This window comes from Ammospiza nelsoni, chromosome 3 (assembly GCF_027579445.1).
Source record: "Ammospiza nelsoni isolate bAmmNel1 chromosome 3, bAmmNel1.pri, whole genome shotgun sequence".
In the NCBI taxonomy this organism is placed as follows: domain Eukaryota; kingdom Metazoa; phylum Chordata; class Aves; order Passeriformes; family Passerellidae; genus Ammospiza; species Ammospiza nelsoni.
In genome coordinates this window covers 34,699,453-34,719,437 of record NC_080635.1, presented here as the reverse complement: position 1 = coordinate 34,719,437, position 19,985 = coordinate 34,699,453, and the positions used below count along the sequence as shown (strand labels likewise).

The following is a 19,985-nucleotide window of genomic DNA, read 5'->3' as shown; positions in this document are numbered from 1 at the left end:
GATACATCATGTATTCATTTCCATTCACCAATCTAATGTTTTGAATATTTTCATATTCAAGGCAACATCTTGGGAGAGTTTACTGGGGCATTTGCCTGAGAAATTCCATAAGCACACGCTGCCATGATTATTTTTCACTGTTTTTACCCTGATGTTGCATAGCAAAGGCCCTTATTTAGGATCTGCAAGATCTGCAACAAATGTCTGCAAAAAGAGGAAGTAATATCTCTATAGACAGAATATAGAAGTGCTTTTCCTTTTTTTTTTCTTTATTCTTTTTCCTGTTCATTGTCTCTTTTCTCTCTCACTCTCTCAACTCAACCTCTCCCATAAGGGAACTGAAAAAAAAGCTAGGAGTTCACGTTTGGTTTGGATAAAATTCTGAAATCTGGGTATGTCTATGAATTACCTCATCATCTTGGTTTGAGCCCTTAGCTGAACTTTGTCCCAACATCTACCTCCACACCAACCAGTGAAAAGTTTCATATAGACTTACAAAACATAGAATCAAAATTTACCTTGGTATAAACATCCATTTTGGACATATTTTTTTTATTAAACAAAATCCATATTCGTATTCAAAATTCTAGGTAATTGAGTTTTGGAATTCACTTAACCCCCCGCCCCCAAGTTTAAGGAATGATCTCATGGATCCTTTAATCTATAGGTAGCTTCATTCATATCATATATAGAATTCAACTGTATCGGCTCCAAAATAAAGTTATTTTCCTAAATAAGGCTTTGGGGTAAACCTAACACATTTCACACTTCCCACTTATTAAAGCTTTGTCTGAGAAGCCATGGAAACAGGCTCTCTGTAACCTGAATCACCAAGCAGGTTGCTTGCACAGCTTGATAAAGGAGAGGAGCAGCGGATGAGCTAACCGGGATGAGCAGCAGCAGCTGAAGCCCACAGGATGCACACGAGCAGCGGGCACCTGCAGGCCCCTGTGCTCCCCTGTGACCGTCCCCCCACCAAGGGCCCACCATCAGCCCTTCCCTCTGGGCTGGCAGAGCTGCCTGTGCATTTCTGAGGCTGCAGCAGCCCAGGCTGTTGGGCTCTGGAAATCTCAGGCTGTTTCTGCTGCCTCACTGCTGCTGGCAAATCAGCCGCAGCTGAGGCTCAAAATTATTGAATCAGGAGTGGCTTGGGTTCCAAGGGACCTTAAAAACCATCTGGTTCCACCCTCCCTGCTGTGGGCAGGGACACCTTCCACTAGACTGGGTTGCTTGGAGCTCCATCCAGCCTTTTGGATTGGAAATGACCTTTTATTATGTGGATTCAAACCGCAGCAAACCAGACTTCCTCTGCTCTCCCTGCCACGGGGGAGGCAGGCATTCAAACTGTATTTGTGACGGTGGAAGGTGCGGGAGTTCCCCCTCGGGAGAGAACTGCGTGCATTAAACCGCATTAACCCCGCATTAAACCGCATTAAACTGCGTTAAACCGCATTGAACCCGCAGCAGCGCCGGGCAGTGCATCTCTCCAGGGCTGGTAGGCACGGCAGTGACGGAGCCCGCGGCCTCAGCTGCCTTCCCAGGGCGGTTTGGCTGAAATGCTGGTGTGCTGGAGGGTGAGCAGAAGGAAAAGGCTTCGCCAGAGGTGCCTGCATCCACTGTCCATCGGGACTTCAGTAGATGGCACTGTCACACCAGCTGTCGCTTGCTGGGCACAGGAAGGGACGATGTACAGATCATACTGTCACACATTCTCTGTGCTATCTTCAATTAAAGTACCCTTTTCCCCCCCCCTCTACATGGTATCTGATTACATCTATTTGATTTTTCATAGTAATAACACAACTATTTAAAATGTATGTAATAGAACAGCTGGCCACTGAGAAATTTGTTGACACATTTCCTATTAGGTGGTATGGAGCGGGATTAAACAACACATTTTTTTCCTTCATAAATCCCTGGAAAAACAAAATGCCCCTCACTTCTGATTTTTATTTTAAAGTTTGCATATTTAAATAGTTATGTAATTCTGTTTTCAGCTGTGAAGTTTTCAGCTGATTTCTGTTGCATGTACTTTTTTGCTGTTGTTCTTCCCTCAGTCTTCTTTGTAGACACAGAACTTTATGGGGTGGTTATGAGAAGGGACTTCCCCACTCCAAATTTTGAAAGTAATGCCCTTAAAAAAATCCTGTTTGATCTCTCTAGATCACATCTGGTCCAGCACTTACATTTTTATGTGTGTTTCCCATGTAGGTGATATTAACACTGCCTTAATCTGACTTTACACTAGCCAAATGTGTAATCTATCAAATAATTGTAACCCTCAGAGCAACCACAATCCCTTAGGGAAAAGCAGTGTTAGCTAGTCCTGACTCATATTCTTGTCAGATTTCTCCTGTAGCTATAGTATTTATTTTCTTTTCTGCTAAATTGTATGAGAACCCTGGCACATCACCCAGGAATTCTGTCCAGCATCTGGATTGTATAGCCAACCACAGGAAATCTCATGGAGGGGCAACAGATTTTTGTTCTGTAGTGTAGTTCTGCTGGGATCGCCATCATCTTGGTAGTGGGATTTAGACTAATTGCCCGTGACTTGATCTCTGACATGCTGGGGCTTTTGTCTAAAAATCTGTCAACCATGCTGATTTTTCTTGGTAATCAAAAAATTGCCCATTTCTTTCTGTTAACCAGTGATTCAGCTGTGAATTTGGAACAATTTCCTAACAAAGCACTGTGTGGACTTTCACGATGGAAAAAAAAAAAAAAAGGCACCAATTTAAATTAACTCTTTGTTTTCCCATATATGAAAAAAAGGGACAGAGCCACATTCTGAGTATCAGCTAGAAGGATCTGTAGTAAAGCTATCACCACCAGAGATGTCATCTGTACGCTGGGTGGCAGACCCACCAGCTTTTCTAGGAACCCTGTGAAATCTGGGTCAACAATCTGCAAATCACAAATCACTCCATTTCTCCAACATCACTGTTACTCGCAAAGCTGTAGTTACTAGGATGAGGCTTTCCAGTACAAGGCTGACAAGCAGCAAAATTATTACCCCTGCTGCTTCCCTCCTTCACCTCTTCTTTTTCTTCTTTTGTTTTGAGATTGAGCCTGAACTTTAAGAAATATATAAAAGTCGGAGACTTTAAATATAATATCTGTGATGCAGAATAGACAGATGTTTTCTACAACATTCTAGAGCAAGAACGGTGATGTCAAATCACCTAAAGAAGAGGACAAAAACTCAGACACTTGTATCTTTGGTTAATTAAGTTAAATGGGTGTACTGCAAAATACCACCTCACCACAGATTTTGCTTTGTTCTTGGTTGATAATAAAAGTACATAAATTAAAACCTGAAAAAAAATTTACATAAATTAAAGCCTGAAGAGTGGGTTTTCATTTTAGCAGGTATTGTTGTTTTAGGCCTAAAAAAGATCATAAGAAGAACTTGTAAATTAATGAATTAAACCCCTTCGCATTTCCGTGGTCTCTGCTGTCCCACCCTTCATAAGGAATACCGGCTCCGAGCTTCCATCAGCGCGGCCCTCCCCCATGGCAGCGCCCGCAGCTCCCACCGGTGCCTGGAGGCCGAGGGATCACGAGCTGCCCCTCGGAACATAGAACCAGCTTTCAGGGAAAAGCCGCAGGCTCCGGCTTTTCCCACGGCGGGAATCACGAGTGCCTGCCCGCGCTGGCTGCCCGGCGGCCGGGGCAGGGGGGAGCGGAGGGGGCCGGGTCGCAGGCAGCCCCTGGCGCTGCTGACGGGCCGGGCTCGGGGGAACGCGGGCTGCCCGAGAGGCTGGCACGGCTGCGGCTCCTGCGGCCAGCGCCGCTCCTGCCGCTGCCTCCTCCCGCCGTGCCTCCTTCCCTCCCTCTCTCCGTGCCTCCTTCCCTCCTTCCCTCCCTCCGTGCCTCCTTCCCTCCCTCCTTCCCTCCGTGCCTCCTTCCCTCCCTCCGTGCCTCCTTCCCTCCGTGCCTCCCTCCCTCCCTCCGTCCCTCCTTCCTTCCCTCCCTCCCTCCCTCCGTGCCTCCTTCCTTCCCTCCCTCCCTCCGTGCCTCCTTCCCTCAGCGCCGCCTCCGTCGGCACAGCCGCCGCTCTCTCCTTCACTCCCCCGGCACTCGGCGAGGCGGAGGGAAGGGATGGCGGGGGTCGCCGCCCGGCTGCTCGGGGCGCTGTGCCTGGCCGCCTGCCTGCCCCCGGCGCTCGGCAGGGACGCCGGAGCGCAGTGGACCCAGGAGAAGGTGGGTCGCGTTCGCCTTTCCCGGCGCTTCTCGCCTCTCCCTCGGTGCGGGGGCAGCGCCTTCCCGGCGGGCAGGGGTGAGCGGCTGGGCGCGGGGACGGCCCCATCCCTCCTGCCCCGGCCTCCAACGTGAATCTGGGCTGGGCTCGCCCTTGGCGCCGTCCCGCAGGTGAGGGTGGGTGCCATGGCTTCCCTCCTAAGCCTTACGAGCAGATCTTCCTCACACGTTTGGCTTTGTCATCTCCCACCGCCCGGGACCGGGCATCAAGAGCGATAAGCTTTGTCACGGTCTGAAATGTTACTGAATTTAAGGGGAAACCCAAAATCTGAAATTGTATTCCTTATAACATTCTACTATACTCCAACTTTCATTGTGACCATGTTGATTCAGAGGACAGTGACTTAGTTTGAGAAGACAGATAGCTTTCAGCAGCAATGCACATGTATCTAGGAAAAGCAAGTAGGCATGTGCTGATAGCCGGTACAAAATTGTTTTGAAAAGATACAATGCTCTAATATGCTGTAGACTTGTACCATATTGTGTCTAATTTAGACTGCTGTGTGAACTAGTGAAAAAAGGAATCTTGAGATACGGTTTAATTAAACAGTGGTGAGCTTTAAACCATAGATTTCTCAATGTAGCAGGTCTTAGTGTTTCATTATGAAACTAAACCACGTGAAACGTAGGAAAGCTTAAAACTGCAAACCACATTCAACTAAACCCTTCAGGAATTTCCAAACAGAAAATATACTTTTAGGGCCATTCCCCAAGTGTTTGTAGAAGAAGTCAAAGTTCAGCAAGAAGCGACTGAATTCCTCAAGTCGGAATAGACAAGCTGATAAAATGAGGCTTCCCTCACACCCTTCCATGCTTCCCCTTAGTAACTCCCTTTCTCCTTGTTTTAACTCATCCCCCCCTCCCCATTCAAGGAAATCTTGGCTTGTTGCTTTGTTAATGAGATACTGTTTCATTCTGTTCTATTAATTGTACCTTACACTACATACATATATATGTGTATAGCTCATATAGTGTATATATATAGCTCATGTATAGATTGTATATCTGTAATTATGCACAATACATGTATATGTACATATATAGTATATACATGCAGGGGTGAATCTTTAGTCATGCTGGTCAATGAACAATCACACAGCCCCAGTGCTCCTTTTTGCAGCACCCTTGAGCCCCATCCCCTCATTCTTTAGCTGGCTGCATTCTGACCAGCCAGTCTCCCCAGCAGTGCTGTCAGTAGTGCCACAGAACCATATCACCTCAGCTCCTCCACCTGTGCACACACTGAGCAAGAACAACCTCCTCTTTCTCATCAAATTCTTGTCCTTCAACAACTTTTGTTCTTTGTCCCTGGAGGGACATGTGAGCCAGAAATTCAAAGTCCTACAGGTAAGCCTGGGCTACTTGTAGAACTCGAAGTTTTGCAGTTTTGTACAGCTTAGTAGAGCAGGATTAGTGACAACCCTGTCATGAAGATACTGTTCTGCCTCCCTGTTGTGGCTAAGTAGGGATTGACCAACACTGTAAAGAATGAGTCACTTACAAATCTTATTTTGCTTCTCTTTTATTTCATAACCACTTTTGTAACTCCTCTCACTTCCCAAATTTGAAGATATCTCCATCATTAGAAATGGAAATTGATTCCTCTCCTCTGAAGTATTTTCATGTATTTGTACTTTAATAATGTTTCTTTACCGAGTGATTTGATGACCCCAATTACCAGGCATGCTCTTCTCTTGTTCAACTGCAGATTTTCTGAACTTCCTCAAGTAAATTGTCCTCCTACACTCTTCCAAAGTACAAAGCTTTTGTTTTTCACTCTCCCCTTACAGCCCGCTCCTCCTAAACTGAACAGCTCCCTGTCATTTTCTCTTCTCTGTGCCTCTTCTACACTGGTTTAAGTTGCACCTTATTATACTTCTAGTATTTCAAAAGACTGCTTTACAACTTCCATGGTATAATTTCCAAACTTTCAAAAGTTCATCTTCATATCAGATGAAATGATATAATTTTTCTTTTTTCTTTAATCTATGTATAAATTTGCTAGCCATAAAAATGCTAACTGCCCATCTTAAATTTTGGTGTCCTTACAGTCTTAAAATTCAGCCTTAAACACTGTATTAAAATTGGCACAACTAGATTCAGCGTCTTTGTGTCAGCCCTCTGCTTAATTTCACTGCTAAACCTAAGTGGAAATAGAGGAAAGGTTCACACAGAGATAAACACCTAGGAAACAAGAGAAGGGTAGAATTAAATGTTTGCAGTGAAGTCTAAAAAATACTTGTGCTCATACTTGCTTGTACAAACACAAACAAAGTAGAAAAAAGTCAAATAGTGAGGCAACCCCTGTTTTTAAACAATATTCATCACCTAGGGTAATAAGATAATTGGTAATAAGATACCTGACTTTCGAGGTCAGTTCACATTCTGGCCAGGTAATGGGTTTTAGGTGTTGTGTCAGACACATGTGAAATGACACACACGAGTAGAAAAGGAGTGAATTATTCCTTGCTAACACATACAATGATAGGGTTAGACTACAGATATGTATGAAAATGTCATTTTGATGCAGGAGCATCCCAAAAGCAAGTCAGCTGTTGAACAGTTTGAAGAAAGAAAAAGAATAAAATAAAAAATAACATTGTCCTACAGTATAAACTATGATTTGCCCATGTTCCATTTTCACTCCTTTTGCTCATCTTAGAAAGGATGACACAGACAAGGTACATGGAAGGACAGCAAGTCTGATCAGTCATGTAAGGCAGTTCTGATCAAAGAAGAAATAAACAAAGCAGTATTTTTCATTAGAAAGACAGGAGTAGAGGGAAGACCCTGTGATATAAATGAGGAATGGAATGATAGTGCCTGAAACAGGAATCTGTAAAAACAGTAGTGGCACAGGAAGTTTCTGAGGAGACAACTGCTAGAGATTGGATAGGTTCAAACCCGGTGTCTAAAGGGGCATTTGAGATGTCCTTGGGAATCCCACCTGGCATTCGGCTACCACTGCAGAGCTCTATGGAGCTCTTGCACATCTAAGATGTGCCTTTGCCAGCTGCATAAGGATGTCTCAAGCATTTTGGGTCACCTGATACAGCCCCAAAGGCCTGTGCTTGGGCGACAGAAAGGAAGTCACTTGGGAGGTGGGTCACATACTAGGGGCTGCCACAGGAGACAAACTGTCGGATCTGAGGTTAACCCATGTGTCACCAAGCTGACAAATGCCCCAGCTAGCCCCAGAGGAGCCGCAGCATTCTGTGCAGTCACACTCATTCTGCCACTGTGGGCAGAGACCACAATGACACAGCTAGCTCCCCCTGGGCGTGACTTACCTTAGGCATTTCTTCACAGCACACAGCATAAAGCTAAATACTACTACTGGAAACAAAGCTTCTGGTGTTTGTCTCAATAGAAACCTCGGTTGAAGGTGGCGTGGTTGGACATGACATATATAATTTAGATATTAGGAAACAGAGAACCCATTCATAGGTTCAGGTTTTACAGCTAGCTGGTAGGTAAAACTTTCTCCCATACTTTAAATACTAGCAAATTTTGTATGGAAATGAAAGAGAAGCTAGTAATTTCTGAGTGAAAAGGGTTTAATAATTATGTTTTGTTTGGAATAAATTAAAGTAGCACAATATATCATTTTTATTGTAATTATGAAGAAAACTGGTTAAAAAGGCCTAGTAATAGTTATAGCACTCTTCTTCTCTCTACCTTCTGCAGTATTCTCACCAACCAAGAATTTTAAGTTCTGATGCTATTCAAAAAGTTGTGGCCAACACAGATATTTCTGAAATGTGGGAGAATGATTTGCGCCCTATCCTGATAGAAAGATACCCGGGATCACAAGGAAGTTACATTGTGCGACAGGTAAGACAACACTTCCTGACAAGCTCTAACATCTTTACTATATATTATTATTATTATTATTATTATTTATATTCTGGTAACATCTTTGGTGACCCCTACCAAAGAGACAGTGCCACAGAAATTCCTTTAATTCAGTAGGATGAACTCTATCATTGTTCAAGTCTAGACCGCATAGTGCCAACATGACACAGCTTGCACATCAGCTGACATTATTTCCCAGGGCTGCATAGCATGATGGAAAATAAGTTATTTTTTTTTTTTAATAATGTTTTAAATTAACAAGTTTGCCCCAGGTTTGGTACCCAAAGTACAACACAGTGGTTGTCCTTTCCCTCACATGAGCAGGTTTTTGGTCACTGGTTCAAACCCGAGACCATGCATGGGATGAAATAAATGACACTTTTTCTGGAGAGGCCCTGTCCTGTGCTGTTACAGTGCTCTGGAGTGTTGCCTCAGATGGGTGTATCAACACAAAAGGGGGTCAGAGGGGCCCAAAGGGGCAGGCAGATGAAATGGTCAGCACAACAAAGTGCAGCCCTGATCCACGAACCACAGCAGCTCCACTGGCCCAAGCACAGCAGCGTCCTGATGCTGGGCTAACAAACCAGGCTGCAGCTGGCCCCAAGGCAGGAAAGACTCCAGCACGTTGTCTTTGAGCCACAAGAAGCTGTCACACAATGGCGTTGCTGCTCTGCCAGCCCCTCTGCTCTGCACTCACAGCGTGCGCAAATTCAGGACAGTGTCCATGTTGGCTCCGGACCCCATCAGCCAAGCAGGAGGCAGACAATGGTACAGCTGAGTTTACTAAAGACATTCACAGCATCCCACTAGCTTGCATCTGCCCTTTGGGCACTGACTCAACAGCTCTAAGACAGCCCCAGCTACAATACATTTATTTGCTACTCAGGAATTGGTAGATTGGAAAAATGCAGCCTTTTTATGCATTGTGTGTGTGTGTGTGTGTGTGTGTATGTGCACATCTCTGTAGATTTAGCTTTGTGGTTTCTTTAGCAGTACTCTGGAAGGCAGCCAAGTGAAAGGGGGAAAAGGAAGAAAAGCAAAAAAACAGCTGAGCCTAGGCTAGAAAACCACAGATTATGTTCAAAATAGAATGGATCATCCTGTTACAAGGTAACAGCATGTATTAAATTAAAAAAAAAATTAAGAGTCCTCTATTGTCAAAACACAGCAATGGAGTTTGAAATGGATTATACTTCTTTGTTGACACAAAATCATCAGAATAGGGAAAAAGGCTACTGGGAGCTCCATCCAGGCTTATATAGTGCCCTCAGTCCTTAACAGACATCCTTCACTCTGCCTACTGATAGCTGATAGACCATACATGTTGTAAAAGCTTTTAGTGGGTGACCACAAACAAAATGGAAGTTTGTTCTAGCACTAATATCTATGGCAATATTGTTGTTTTTTATCATTCCCACTGACTTCCCTAAGAGCAGAACAAGTCTTCAAAGTCTATTTCCCCCTCAGAGGCTTTTCCTAATGTTTACTTAAAGAGAGAGGAATCTGCCTCAAAGAAGCTCTCTAGGGACCCACAAAAATAAGTTGCTCAACAGAGAAGCAGAGATGTCCCTCTAATATGAGTTAGCCAGAACTCTGGTTGAAGTATAGCTGGGGTTGTTAGAGGTATTCTCTTCAGGCAGAAAGATAGCTAAAATTAATGATTTGCCTTATGGATTGTCTCAATTCTTATCTTTATATGAGCTACACTTATAGAATTTCATTTTTGAAACGCTCTTCTGAAATGTGTCATTCTTTCTTTAATTAAAATAATCTACCTATCTGTTATGGCCTTGTAAACCATTTATGTCACTTGAAAGGCAGATTTTTCACAGAAGCTTAGAAGTCCAGCCACCTCACACCAACCAACCAACACAAAGAGCTTTTTTTTTTTTTTCCCCTTATACTTCTGTGGCATCTTTGTGTGGTAATTGTCTAAACAGCCACAACAAGGTCTCCGCAGCCAACTCTGACTTTCAATTTAAAGGCACATCTGGGTCAAGCTCTGAAAATATTAACATTAAATCTGCTCTAGTTACACCTGTAAAAGACACTGGCCTGAAAACTTTAGAGATCAAGATCTTAATGTGTCATAATAACCAGCAATAATTCAAAACATCTTCACACTCACAAAAAGAAAGGTCAAAGGGAAGAAATAAAAAGCAAATGAGGCAGTCAGAGGCTCAGGTAGCAAAGTTATACAGTGATATTACATTTTTTGCTATAAAGTTTATTCTTTAAAACACCATGAACTTACAGAAATAAGCTTAGGAGCCACTATTAATTAGCTAATAACAATTTGTCTGCAACATCTTTCTGAAGCAAGAAATATTAACCTGATTGTTTTTTATAATTGCAGCATATCAAGGACCGTCTTCAAGCATTAAAGGCTGGTTGGGAAATTGAAGAAGATACATTTCAGAGATACACACCATATGGCTATAAAACCTTTTCAAATGTTATTGGCACTCTGGAGCCCTCTGCAAAACGCCATCTCGTGCTTGCTTGCCACTACGACTCAAAATTCTTTGGACAACAGTGGCAGGGCAGAGTGTTTGTGGGAGCCACTGATTCAGCTGTGCCTTGTGCCATGATGTTGGAGCTGGCACGGGCCCTGGATAACGAGCTGCAGTTAATCAAGGTAGTTCTTTTGTTTCATTTTCATTTGCCTTGCCAACAGCAACAGGCCTCAGGGCATTTCCACATTCTTTTCCATAGCCTGCATGCTGGGTTCTCTGATTGCTGTGCTTGTAATAAATCTCCCATTGACTCCAAGAACAAACAGAGATCAGTATCTACTACTCTAAATTATATTGTCACATTAAAATTTCTTATAAAAAGGGTGGATATCTAAAAGTTATATACCATTTAAAAAGAACAAATTATATATAAACATATACCATTTAAAAAGAACAAATGATACATGAATAATAGATGTTTCGTAGACTTGGAAAGGTGTAATGCTACTTTCTATCTAAAAGGCACAGAACCTGACTCACAAGTTCCTGTCCTATCCAGTAACATCTAGGGCCATTGAAAATCTTTGCTGCTTTCTGAATCCTGCAGAAATCTCTCGGTTGCATTCTGCTTTGAGACAGAGATGAACTAATTGTTCTGCAGATGAGTCACACTCGGGTCCCCTCATCCCACAAAGATTTTCTTCTTAATTTTTTTTTACAAATTTGAATAGTTTTTTTTATGGAAGAAGTATAATGTCATCAGTCTGTGTTACCTATGCTATGAAAATCTGTTTCAAAGGGCTGCAATTGCTAGGCACAAAAATCTGTTGAGCCTACAAACTCTTAAAGCTTGTAGCATTACAGATTTGTAGGATTTTGGATTCATGAGTGCCATCTACTGGTTCAGTATTCAGTATTTACAGAAAAATAATTCTCATAAGTTTGCAGAGGTGTTACAGGAAAAGGTCTCTCAAATGTGAGAGACACTCTACAAAAGTGTCAGGAGTACACTCAGCTCAGGTTTTAGAATTATTTGTTGACAGGAGTTCCAGAAACTGATTTGGTGCCTTCTGATATGTGAATATTTAAGAATGAGAACATTAAGAATATGCCAATATTTTTAATCATAAAACAAACCAAAAAAAGTCCTGTAATACATAGGCTTTCATTTATAATAAATTTGCCCGGTGAGTATTTATGAAACAACTTGCACACTGACTTTAAAGACTGACATTTTTCACTATGAATACACTATTTTACAGTGAAAATTATTTTTTATCATCTAAGATGACAGCATTTGACAAAAAGGCAACTAATGACTTTTCACAGGCTATCACTTGTACAGTCTGTTAACAAAATATACTTTGGGATCCATCTGCTTAATACATTAGTTATGATGTTTTTGCTCTGCTTATGGTAGCACAACAGACTTTGCTATGTTTTCAGCCAAATCTATTTATACTTTGACTTGAAACTGTGATTTTTGTTTTGATGCTTCTCCAGTTATAACATACTTCTCCAGAGTTAGTTTAAAATTATTGGGCAAAGACTCTCTTCGTTATTAAAATGTGTTAAGCAGCAATAGTAATAATAACACAAGTACTACTTTCTAAAACTCAAATAGCACTGATACAGTTTCCTGCAGAATGTAATGCAAAATGACTGCTGCCCACAGAGCGCTGTCATGTGCAAAGGACAAAGGGCAGCAAGCCATTGCCATTAGAGAAATCAATATACCACTGTGAGCACAATCAATACCATCTTGCCTGCATGACTGACATTTTATAGAAGCTTCTGTTCAGATGGCATCAGCTCCAGCTATTTGGGAGTTGTAGCCCATACAGGACATGACTGCTGCCAGTGACCCCACCTTTTTAACCACATCATGCAATTTTACTTGAAGCAGTGTTAATTCATAGAGGGCTTAAAGACTGTCAAGCGACTGTCAAGACTACAGTTCTCAAACTGTTCATTTATTGGAACCAGACGGGGATTTTCTGGGCTATGGATTATTAGGAAATTCTGACAATTGAAATGAGGATTCAGATAGTAGATTCCCTCTACACTAGGAAGAAATTTCATACAAATGTCTTTTTTATGACATTAAACACATTTGTCATATATATTCTCAGGTTTGAGTGCTGTTATATTTTGGTTATTGAAAGGAAAAGACATATCTGACATATCCACTCTCTTTGCTCTGGTTTAGCACAGAATTACCTCCGTGACTTCCAATTCCCCTGAATGAAAAGAAGGGGCTGAAAGAACCATCAACTTGTCAAATACATAATTCACCTCCACTGATGCACAGCTGTAGCAATTACATTAATCCTTGTGATGCAATCAAATGACGATATTTGCACTCCCATCAGTTGTTGTTACTGACATGTCCCCTCATTATTTGAGATAATGTTGCTGCTACCTGGTTTTGCAGGTCTCAACACTCAGGTCATGTCCTCCTAAGTCAGAAATGAAACTTTTATCCAGAACCAAAATTGTATGAGACTGGAGAATGTGTCACTGTGTTAGATAAATAGCAATTACCTTGACTGATGACTACCACTATTACACCATAATAACATCCAAAGGAAGGTCTGCATAAGGAACCTTGAAAATACATCCTTATCTGTGTTACTTACATAACTACAGTATTTGCCCTTTATTTACTGTTCTGGCCAGAATCACTTAGTTTTACTTTTAACTTCCTCCAGCAGGCCAGCTCAACATCAAGACCAGACCTTTCCCTTCAGCTGATCTTTTTTGATGGTGAAGAAGCCTTTGTTCGGTGGTCCCCTTCCGACTCCCTCTATGGATCTCAACACTTAGCTCAAAAAATGGCATCGACCCCACACCCACCTGGTTCAACAACCACAAACCAGCTGCAGGGCATAGTAAGTGGCTCTTCCCTTCCTAAGGACTTTCCTCCTTAAGGAACAATAGTAAATGGCATTTATAAAAATATTTAATTAATAGGTAACTGGCCAAATTCCCAAGAAACCACGACCCCACTGAAGTTAAAGGAAGAAGCAGGCTTCTGGAAACATTGTGAAATATGTTAGAGAATTGGGAAGAGCTTTTCATGGGATTAGACCTGCTGCATGCAAGTATGAGGAGGAGCCATAGAAATATCAAAATACACAGTTTATTAGAATATAAACTAGGATACCCACCTTCTTCAGGAAAAGATTATTCAAAGTGATAAGGAAAGAGCACAAACAGCATTGGCCTATGAACAAATCTCCCCTAGCTCAGTACTAAGCTACAGCAACCTCTGTATCCCTCTGATTCCTACTAACATTCTGGTTGTCTGTTGCCTTCTACTTTCCCTGTTTACTGCTGAGGCACTTGTGTCACTGCTTCTTGTGACTCATAAAATGTCTTTCCCTTGACAGACTTTGTTGTTCTCAGGGGAAAAAGCAATTTCCTCTTCTTTCTCCCCACCTACCGCTGTTTTAAAGAGATATAACACACAAATTGCAGGCTAGGCTATGCAGCCTGCTTCAGCTTGAGGAACAGAGGAATAGCCTAACCTTGCTCTCCTTGGGAAGACAGCAGAATGTATCAGATTGGAATCAGGTTCTGCTAGTGAATTCTCCTCAGTACCATGCTGGAAAGGCAGATCTTTGGCCAGGGCTAGCGAAGACCTGCTCATGAGCTGTACAGGACACCAAGAGTTTCATTACTGCTGATGATGTTATAGGAAAGAGTTCTGCACTAAAGAGTCTTTCTTGTCTAGGACCTGTTTGTACTACTGGATTTAATTGGTGCACGAAACCCGGTCTTTCCCAATTATTTTCCAAACACTCTTCGATGGTTTCAGAGGCTTCAAGCAATTGGTAAGCCAAAGGATATGGGTTTTGAATTAATTTCAAAACCAAGTGAGTAGCTGCTGAATATATTAAGCCCTGTGAATCAGATTTTTAGATTAATTTTCTGGTTTACAGTAAGAATCTTTGATAATGTAAATGTGAAATATTAAACCTTTATGAAGATTTTGATACTTAGTTAATAAAACAACTGAGGAAGACTCTCAGACATTTGAAAGCAACAAAACATTATATTGCTGATTGTCATTCTGTGACACTTGGCAACTGCTTCACTTCTGTGTTTTTGTTCTCACTTCTGTAAAATTATGGTAACAGCACCAGTTCTGAAGTCTTCCAAATATTAAACAAATGCAAAAGACAGTCTCTACTGTGCCATGGAAAATGCTTCCATGTGTGAGGAAAAATAATTCAAACCTGCCAACGTTCCTCATTGTCCAAAAATTGTAATAATCACTTTCATTGTGCATTACAGAGCAAAAGCTACACAACATGAATCTGCTGAAGAATCACCCTGTTCCAAGTCAATATTTCCGCAGTAATTTACATCGAGGCTTGGTTGAAGATGATCATGTTCCATTTTTGTTAAGAGGTACCAGAAATTCTTATATTCAGTAAGAAATGCTTAATTTAGTAAATGAGCAAGTGCATATGCTCTCATTTTTCAAGCTTATTTGTCCCAACTTGAGGCTTCTGAATCCAGCTTTAGAGCTTTAATGTATTACCTAATGAAAAAAATTAATTCCTTAGAGGTGTGCAGCTGAAAAATCAGAGAGAAAAAGAAGTGAAACAGGAAAGAGGCTGAGAAAAAAATGCTCCTCCCCAAAAGCAATTGGGAAGCAGAAGACTGATTTCATTCCTCTTTTACCTACCTACAAAGCTGCAGTACATATAGGTGGCTTAATGTGTGTGTGTGTATGTATATATATATGTATATATACACATACATGCAGTGATACAGTTCCTTTATCTGAGGGCAACACTGTCTCTATTTTACAGAGTAAAAATAAGAAACCCTATTTTACCATTTATGTAGAGAACTAGAAAAATGCTTCAAAAATATTCAGTCTTAACAGTATCCCAAAAACATGGTAATCAGTTTTCATTTTGAGGAGCTGCAGTGATTTCTCTGTCCTACTGTAGCTCCTAAACACAAAACCTAAAGAATCTTGGAAAAAAAAAAAAAAAAAAACGCCAATAAATAGCTACAGATTATTTTAAAAAGAAAAAGAAAAAAGTAGGAGGAGGGAAAAGTACTTAAAGGAAAGGAAGGTGGCAGCTTTACACAATACACTCTTTAATGATGGGATGCAGTCACAAGCATCAAAACAAGAGAAGGAAAAAGGAAGCTGCAGGGACACACCCTATAAAGCAAGCTTATTGAGTAGTTACCTGACTCTGTTGCTAAATGGTGAAGTATCAGTTGGCTTAACAGAACTTCTAAAACATTTCTTCTCCAAATTTCACTTTCCTTTTTATAGGGGTTCCAGTCCTGCATCTGATTCCATCCCCTTTTCCTGCAGTATGGCATACCATGAAGGACACAGAAGAAAACCTTGACAAAGCCACTATTGACAATCTCAACAAAATCCTGCAAGTGTTTGTACTGGAATATCTCAACCTCTGAAAGACAAAACATCAACAAATTGTATTCCATTCACACTACTGTTTGCCCACCTTCACACTTGCTATTTAATTGCATTGGAGAGTATCAAGGTGAAGAAAAATGTGATAGCTCTTGCTAGACTGATTATTGATTGAGCTGTTCACGGCCCATTGATCCAGTAGCCAAATAAGATACCATTAAATAAGACCTAGCTCAGCCTGGAAAGAATTTGATCTTTCCATGTTTTGTGTCTAAATAAAAAACCTCCAGAATCTTTCCAAATTGTTATCACTGTTTTTTGTCAGGTATTGTGATCCCAGGAGGGAATGCCTCATGACTTAATTGTATGATACATTTTTACAAGGTGGGACCAACTTTTGCAGTGTTCAGCTACAGAAATTTACACCATGTTATCAAAAGAGGCAAAAATCACATCATAGCAGACTTCTACTTTGGGCTGAACAAAACCACCTCATGCTGAAATGAGTTGCCAGAACTCCTGACACACAGGTGTGATTTTTAATCCTCTCTGGTCCCTCTCCTCCTTCCCCTACAAAGGTGGCTGCAAGGCTTTATCTCTGCAGAGAGCTGACCCCCAGAACACAGACCAATAACCCAAACTCAGCCTTGCCCCTATCATTTGTTGGATACTTGTTGATGGAGAGTGGTGGGGGTGATCCTAACAGGAAGGTTTGTGGGGGTTTCCCTGTGCTTTGACTGCGACACAGGAAATATAAACAAAAGATCAGGTGGTGTGTGGGAGCAATGACCCAGTACACGCCATTCAGTCACATGAGAATCATTCATAATTTGACCCAAAAAACCTCCAAACCACCACCCATCTGCTGTTTTTAATACAGACCACAACAAAAATACTCATATCAGGAAAGTGATCACTTTAGAAACTATAGTTTATCTAAATACAATTTTAAAGGCTAAGTGCTATCAAAAATAAAATGTTATTAAAAGCAAGACAGCAGTTTAGGCACCAAAAAGATACAAATTTAACAACCCTGTGCTTTTACATTCCTTACTGGAATTGTTCAACAGATAAATCTGTTGTAACACTTGCAAAAAGAAGGCCTGGAACGAGATCAATGAAAGACAGAAGAACAATATTCAAAAGCTACTGACAGAATTGTGGTTTCCACTGGTGAGAAAAGGATGAGAGCATTTTACAGGGGAAAAAAAATCAAGCTGATAGGAGATGAACTGAGGAAAAAAAGTCAGTATTTTACTGCTCCAAACTTCTTCCCGGCGAAGTTCTACCCTGAGCAAAGAGAATTAAAAATGAGGTAAGCAATGGAGTTTTAGGCATGTCAGATTTGACCTGTATTTTATCATTTGCCTAAGACAAATATTTTGGAGCCTAAGACTATATTTATATCTATATTATAAAGTCGTTACAGAAACAGGTATTTACAGCAGTGGAAATTTGTAAAATTTTTCTATTACAATAGGATCATTTTCAGGATAGCCTGAAAATTAAATTTGATCTGATTTTAAATTTAATTCTGATTTGGTAGCTCAAAGATGAAACAAAAGCATTTTGTGTTTTCCTATCACTTTAACATTGGTGAGAAACATTTGTCTTACCTGCAACTTCTGAAATAGAACACTATGAAAATTCTAAAAAATCAGTCAGATGTCTTTCAGGTGTTACTGTACATCTGTGTAAATATATCAAAGTTTCTTGAACTCTTCATAATCATATTCTCTTCTACTTCAGCCCATGAGAAAATAGTCTAGAAAATGACATTAAATCTTCTGAAGTTTGAATACTTTGAGCACTATAAGGCACCTTCATACCCTCCCAAGTGGTGAAGAAAGGTAACAGAATGGCTAAATATAGAAATATTAAACATGAATTTGTGTGGCTGATTTGTTTTGGCAAACTCTTGTGGTATTTCATATTTTGCAGGACCTCTTAAAATGCAGTACATGTTTGCAGTGTGGACTGCAAATTTTGCAGTGTGGACTGCTTCAAATTCTCAAATCCTCTTTGAGAATTTGAAAGTTAACTTAAAACATGCTTCATTGTGAAATACTGGTTCAGAGGGTTGTTATAACTGGGAAAAGCCTGGGTTTTTTAAATCTCTATGAAGACTTAGCTGAAGCCATAATTTAACCATGTGGTACTCCAAATCATGTCAATTTTGTCACTAAATTTTTACTGCCTGAGCATGCAGTAAAAGTTATGTTTATCTCGAGTTATGTTTACTCAATCCAAGGCAATGAGACACAGGTTGCTGTAATATGATTCAATATTTCTCAAAATATGAAGAAAACATGAAAATGTTCGGGGTTTTTTTCTTCCCTTCCTGGATTTCATTTGGGGTTTTTTTGGTACAGGAAAAAAAGGCCATCTCCTAACTGGATGCTAGCCCTGGAAAAGTTTAGTTACAGAGTGATGGGTCATCATCTTAGCAATTTCTATGACCCATCATTCATTTAAAAAATAATTGCTGGAAGGAAAACTTACATCAAGCTAGTAACCATGTGAATCCAAGAATCTAAGTTCCTAAAAGCACAAGAAGTAGCCAGCAAGGCAGACATGGCACAAGGTTGATTTTCATTGCTACCAAGGCAGTGGAGAACAAGCAGGTAGGACAAAGTCAAAGTTATTTCATAAAATGCCCAGAAAACAAAAAATAAAGTGAAGAGACCAGGACTGGTATCTCTTCTACTCTCAGTTTCAACACTGCATATGACTAAATATCCAGATCCATTGGGTCTGGACAAGCACAGGACAGATAATCAGTCCAGAATTCAGAGGGAGGCTTTGTGTTGAAAAACCTATGGCTGGATAGTTTCTCCTCCCCTGCTGTATGGTGGCAGCAAGGGTTAGAAATCAATAGAAGACTTCAGTTAATCTAATCAGAGGAATTGCTGCACAGGTTCTCACCTTGAAAAGGATTTGTCACATCTCAGTCAAGGGGAAGGGAATAAAAATCAGTTTACCAGCCACAAAAGGCTGTCACTGGCTTTGTGTGCCAAAGGTGTCTGTGGTTATCACCAGGGTTAAGGGAATGCAGAACGGAATGAACTCAAGAGCCGTCACTCAACACGTAAAGCTGAAAAACCCCCATATTATGGTAGTTATTTGTCTTGTGATAGGAGCTCTGGCTCCTTCTGTATCAGGACAAGGCAGTTTCTCACAAGACTCTGAAGGCAGATAACGGTACATGCCCCTCAAACTCTCTAAAGCTGGATGCATTTACCTACAAGTGATGTGGTCCTGTGCAATCACAGCTGGAACAACTTAAGGGGGTAACAATGCCACATCCTCTGGCAGACAGAAATGACAGCAAGAACCAGTCTTCTTTTCTCTCTAGCTGAGACAGCACTCCTAGCATTAGGAGTGAAGATGATATAATTTATCAATTCTTATTCACTATGTATCAAATAAATATTTAGATTTTGACCACCTAACAGCATTACACAGAAAAGGCAAAATGTACAAAAAACCACTTTCTATAGAATTATTGCAAGGACCCAGTCAACCCTGGTAGTAGACCCAGCAAAACAGATCTGAAGTTTCATATACCTGCTCATTGAGACTGAAGTATCACCCGAGAGCATCACTTAAACAAATATAGGGAAAGGTAACTGTAAAATCTTGTACACAAATTACCACTTTTCCCTTGTCGTTTACAAATTACACTGATTTTATTTTCCTCATATAAAAGGAGACATTTTACTCTGTGCTGATTTAACAAATGTTCTAATATACTCATAACAATAAAGCAGCTAAAAAGCTGTTCTAAAATCTAAAAGAATCTTTATCATCTGCACATATGATATATGCTGTAAACAATCACTCAAAAAAGTATTTTTGTTAAAGTGATTATATTGCACTCAGAATTCTGGGATTCTCACCCTCCCTTCTCATTTTAAATCAGAGATCAGCTTCATTTTTTAATAAAATGGATATTTAATTTTCTACTGAAAACAAGTAAGCATGCATTCAATATAATACAA

At 40.7% G+C, this 19,985-nt stretch overlaps 1 protein-coding gene across 2 annotated transcripts; it reads left to right on the top strand.

Annotated features, from left to right (window-relative positions):
• The first annotated feature begins 4,025 nt into the window (after nt 1-4,025).
• Nucleotides 4,026-16,286, top strand: QPCT (glutaminyl-peptide cyclotransferase). Of its 2 annotated transcripts, none has more exons than XM_059468252.1 (7): nt 4,026-4,206; nt 7,951-8,097; nt 10,475-10,756; nt 13,289-13,465; nt 14,311-14,410; nt 14,874-14,990; nt 15,880-16,286. In XM_059468252.1, the coding sequence occupies exons 1-7, from the start codon at nt 4,105-4,107 to the stop codon at nt 16,023-16,025; spliced, it is 1,071 nt and encodes a 356-aa protein (XP_059324235.1). In that variant the 5' UTR covers nt 4,026-4,104; the 3' UTR covers nt 16,026-16,286. The 2 variants fall into 2 exon arrangements, with proteins under 2 accessions (XP_059324235.1, XP_059324234.1); XM_059468251.1 differs by having other exon boundaries at nt 13,286-13,465.
• The last annotated feature ends 3,699 nt before the right edge of the window (nt 16,287-19,985 follow it).

What these genes read in the sequence shown, in the direction of transcription:
- QPCT (XM_059468251.1), top strand. Translation starts at nt 4,105, where the DNA reads ATGGCGGGGGTCGCCGCCCGGCTGCTCGGGGCGCTGTGCCTGGCCGCC. An exon ending in CGCAGTGGACCCAGGAGAAG is followed by an intron (nt 4,207 to 7,950) that starts GTGGGTCGCGTT and finishes TACCTTCTGCAG; the next exon opens with TATTCTCACCAACCAAGAAT. An exon ending in TGTTCCATTTTTGTTAAGAG is followed by an intron (nt 14,991 to 15,879) that starts GTACCAGAAATT and finishes TCCTTTTTATAG; the next exon opens with GGGTTCCAGTCCTGCATCTG.